Source organism: Gossypium raimondii, chromosome 13 (assembly GCF_025698545.1).
Source record: "Gossypium raimondii isolate GPD5lz chromosome 13, ASM2569854v1, whole genome shotgun sequence".
In the NCBI taxonomy this organism is placed as follows: Eukaryota; Viridiplantae; Streptophyta; class Magnoliopsida; order Malvales; family Malvaceae; genus Gossypium; species Gossypium raimondii.
Genome location: NC_068577.1, coordinates 45,675,731 through 45,679,454, shown reverse-complemented (window position 1 = coordinate 45,679,454; position 3,724 = coordinate 45,675,731). Strand labels below are relative to the sequence as shown.

At 41.4% G+C, this 3,724-nt stretch overlaps 1 protein-coding gene across 1 annotated transcript; it reads left to right on the top strand.

Annotated features, from left to right (window-relative positions):
- The first annotated feature begins 405 nt into the window (after window positions 1-405).
- On the top strand, window positions 406-2,456 carry LOC128036202 (uncharacterized). The gene is made up of 5 exons (XM_052627116.1): window positions 406-840; window positions 1,083-1,447; window positions 1,656-1,719; window positions 1,842-2,042; window positions 2,085-2,456. Exons 1-5 carry the CDS (start codon window positions 406-408, stop codon window positions 2,454-2,456), a joined length of 1,437 nt encoding a protein of 478 aa, XP_052483076.1.
- The last annotated feature ends 1,268 nt before the right edge of the window (window positions 2,457-3,724 follow it).

Here is a 3,724-nt window from a genome sequence, read left to right as displayed (position 1 = left end):
GGGTTTATTCGCGACAGTACCAGCTCATTTGCCTCTCCTATCGTCATGGTCAAAAAGAAGGATGGAATCTGGCGATTATGTGTGGATTACAGGCAACTCAATCAGCACACAGTCAAGGATAAATTCCCTATTCTTGTGATCGAGGAGTTATTGGACGAATTAGGGGACGCTCCCTCCAGTTTTCAGGCCCTCATGAACTCCATTTTTAAGTCATTATTGAGGAAATCTGTGCTAGTCTTCTTCGATGACATTCTTGTCTACTCGGCATCATGGTCTGAGCACCTACTACTTTTGAGGACAGTTCTTCTTATTTTAAGAGAACAACAATTGTAGGCTAAACTATCAAAATGTTGCTTTGGTTCCCCTCAAATTCAATATTTGGGTCATGTGTTGCATGATGGAACAATGTCTATGGATACCACTAAGATTGATTGCATATCTTCATGGCCTACTCATCGGTCAGTGAAAGAGCTGCGTAGTTTCCTTGGTCTCACAGGGTACTACAGACGGTTTATAAGGAATTATGGAGAAATTTCTCGACTGTTAACTGATTTATTACAGAAAAATTGTTGGGGATGGAACGACCGAGCCACTGAAGCCTTCCAAGCACTTAAACAAGCCCTGGTTACAGCTCCTGTGTTGGTACTTCCAAATTTTCAGCTTGAATTTACCGTGGATACAGATGCGAGCGGCGGGGGCATTGGTGCAGTTTTGCAACAGCAAGGTAGGCCAATAGCATTCTTTAGCAAAGCTCTTAGGGTGCGACATCAAGCATTATCCATCTATGAAAAAGAAATGCTAACAGTTTTACTAGCAGTTCGAAAGTGGCATGCTTACTTGGTTGGTCGCCATTTTAAAATTCGCACAGATCATCAAAGTTGCATTTTTTGTCGGATCAAGTGGCTATTACTCCTTTCCAGCAGCGTTGGGTAGCTAAAATGCTCGGCTACAATTTTGAAGTTTCCTACCGAAAAGGGATTAACAACAAAGTTACAGATGCTCTCTCTCGACAACCATAACTTGAACATAGTCAGTACAATCAGATTTTAGTAAGATCAGTTACCTTGGACCTCTTGGTACAGGTGCAGCAATCTTATACTCAAGACGACCGACTGCAGCAAATTATTCAACGCACTCACCAGCATCCGAATCCTGACCAAAAATATTCTTGGGATGGCCGATTTTTGTTCAGAAAAGGGAAGATAGTCGTGGGGAAGGATTCACAATTACGACGGGAGTTATTCTTTCATTTTCATGCTAGTGCTATTGGAGGTCATTCTGGGGTGCATGTAACTAGGAAGCGGCTTTCGAGTCAATTATACTGGAAGGGCCTTACTACGGATGTTAAGAGGTGGATCCGTGAATGTATCACTTGTCAAAAATGCAAAGAGGAATCAGTGGCTTCTCCTGGCCTCCTACAGCCCTTACCAATACCTGACAGAGCTTGGTTTGTGATTAGAATAGACTTCCATTCTTGTCGTGGTCGACCATCTCACTAAATATGGTCATTTTTTGGCTTTGACTCATCCCTACACAACTACAGATTTGGCTTCTGAATATTTAAGTCATGTCTACAAGCTGCATGGTATGCCCGATTCTATCATATCGGATAAAGATAGAATCTTTGTTAGTAATTTTTGGCAAGAACTCTTCAGGAAGTCAGGGACTAGGCTTTTACTATTGACGGCCTACCACCCTCAGACGGATGGCCAGACTGAAGTTTTGAATCGATGCCTTGAGAATTACTTGCGTTGTATGACCAGAGAGAGCCTGCACACTAGTTCCAATGGCTGCCTCTAGCTGAATGGTGGTATAATTCTTCTTACCATTCTTCTATCCAGCTCACCCCGTACGAGGCTCTGTATGGTCAGCCCCCACCTGCACACATGCCCTATTTGGCAGGTATTTCTCATGTGGCAGTTGTAGATCGAAGCTTACGGGCGAGGGAGGCTGCTCGAAAGTTACTTCATTTTTGCCTCAAGAAAGCTCAGCACCGCATGAAGCACTTTGCAGACAAGCATCGATCTGAGCGAAGCTTTCAAGTGGGTGACTTGGTCTATTTGTAGTTGCAACCTTATCAGCAGCAATCGCTTGGGAAAGTCTCTAACCAGAAGCTATCTCCCAAGTATTATGGTCCTTTTCCAGTGATTCAGAAAGTCGGGGCAGTGGCTTATACCCTGCAACTTCCACAAAATTCTCATATTCATCCTACATTTCATGTTTCGCAATTAAAGAAGCATGTGGGGTCTACTCCAACTCAATTACAGTTACCACTAGTGGATGCTCATGGTGCCTTACCAAAAGAGCCTGTTCGCATTAGTGACAGAAGAATAGTTAAGAAAGGAAGTCAAGCTGTGACTGAAGTATTAGTAGAGTGGGCTGACTCTTTTCCAGAAGATGCGACCTGGGAATCATTTTCTGCCCTGCAAGCCAAATTTCCTCATTTTCAGCCTTGAGGACAAGGATGCTCTCGGGGCAGGGAGTATTGTTACGAGTTGAAAAGTTAGCAGAAGACTTTTACGGAGTTAATTGAAATGGGGAGTTTTGAGAATTAGTCATACAGGGCGTTTTGCATTTTTTTTGTTATAATAGAATAGTCTACGTCACTTTGTTAGTTTCCTTTATATTTTGCATGTATTGCATGGAAACGTTTTATCCAAAAAATATTGAATTAATTCTCTCATTCCAGAGTTCTTCCATCATCTCTCTCTTTTCTTCTTCGAATTTCTTCTTCCTTGTCTACTCAAATTTCAGACTCGTATCAGCCTCAATACACATTTTCTCTGACCCATTCAACCCCTCCATCTCATATTTCTTCTATTTCTTTCATCCTTTGCTTCTACCCTTAGCGACACCTCATCAATCCAAACCCTCAGGAATGACCATTGTTTTCCTTCCTCCGCCATAGCATGCTCCACTTGATTTACCGATCTGCCCTCGAATCTAAAGGTGAGTTCTTCGAATCTTTGAGCCCTTTCTTTAATTTCCTTTATTATCACAATTGTACTCGATCTTTCCTCCCCCAGTTACTGAACTTTTTTAACGATAGTCAAGGAATCCCCCTCCACCACCAATCTCTGAAATCCTAATTCTTCAGCTACTGTCACCGCTTGTAAACAGGCTCTCGCCTCTACTGTAGTTGCGTCGACCACAAAATTATTTGGGCATGTACATGCTGCCAGAATATACCCCTCACTATTTTTAAAAATTACTCCTGACACCAAACTATGCTTGTGCTTGTTAAATGATGCATCAAAGTTAACTTTAACCACATTTGTCATTGACAAATACCATGCATTGCCTTTCAGATTAATGTTTGTTGCTATTTTTATTTCTACATTACTATTCTCTGTATAGGAGGCTTTAAAAAAAGAAACGAGGCTAGACACACTTTGTCTTTCACAATGACGATAGACCTTGTTTCTATGATGCCATACTGCCCAAAAAACAATAGCTAACCATTTACATTGTTCTTCACCGCCATTGAAAAATAAATTTTCTAACCACATTTTCCAACTTTACCCCTAGTTAATGGGTAAGACGTCAATACACATCCCTTGCAGGACACATTTGGTGAACGAGCAGTCCCGAAAAACGTGGCTCATCAGCTCTTCCATTAAGTGACAGAAAGGGTAACAATTCACCACTACCAACTTTCTCAATAGTAAATTATCAAATGTTGGAATGTAATTGTTAGTCAATTTCCATATTGTAATTTTTATCT

Bases quoted from the DNA above. Each gene is read 5' to 3' on its own strand.
- LOC128036202 (XM_052627116.1), top strand. From the start codon at position 406: ATGTCTATGGATACCACTAAGATTGATTGCATATCTTCATGGCCTACT. The intron at 841-1,082 runs GTTGGTCGCCAT...CTCTTGGTACAG, and splicing joins GAAAGTGGCATGCTTACTTG to GTGCAGCAATCTTATACTCA. The intron at 1,448-1,655 runs GTTTGTGATTAG...AGAACTCTTCAG, and splicing joins CCAATACCTGACAGAGCTTG to GAAGTCAGGGACTAGGCTTT.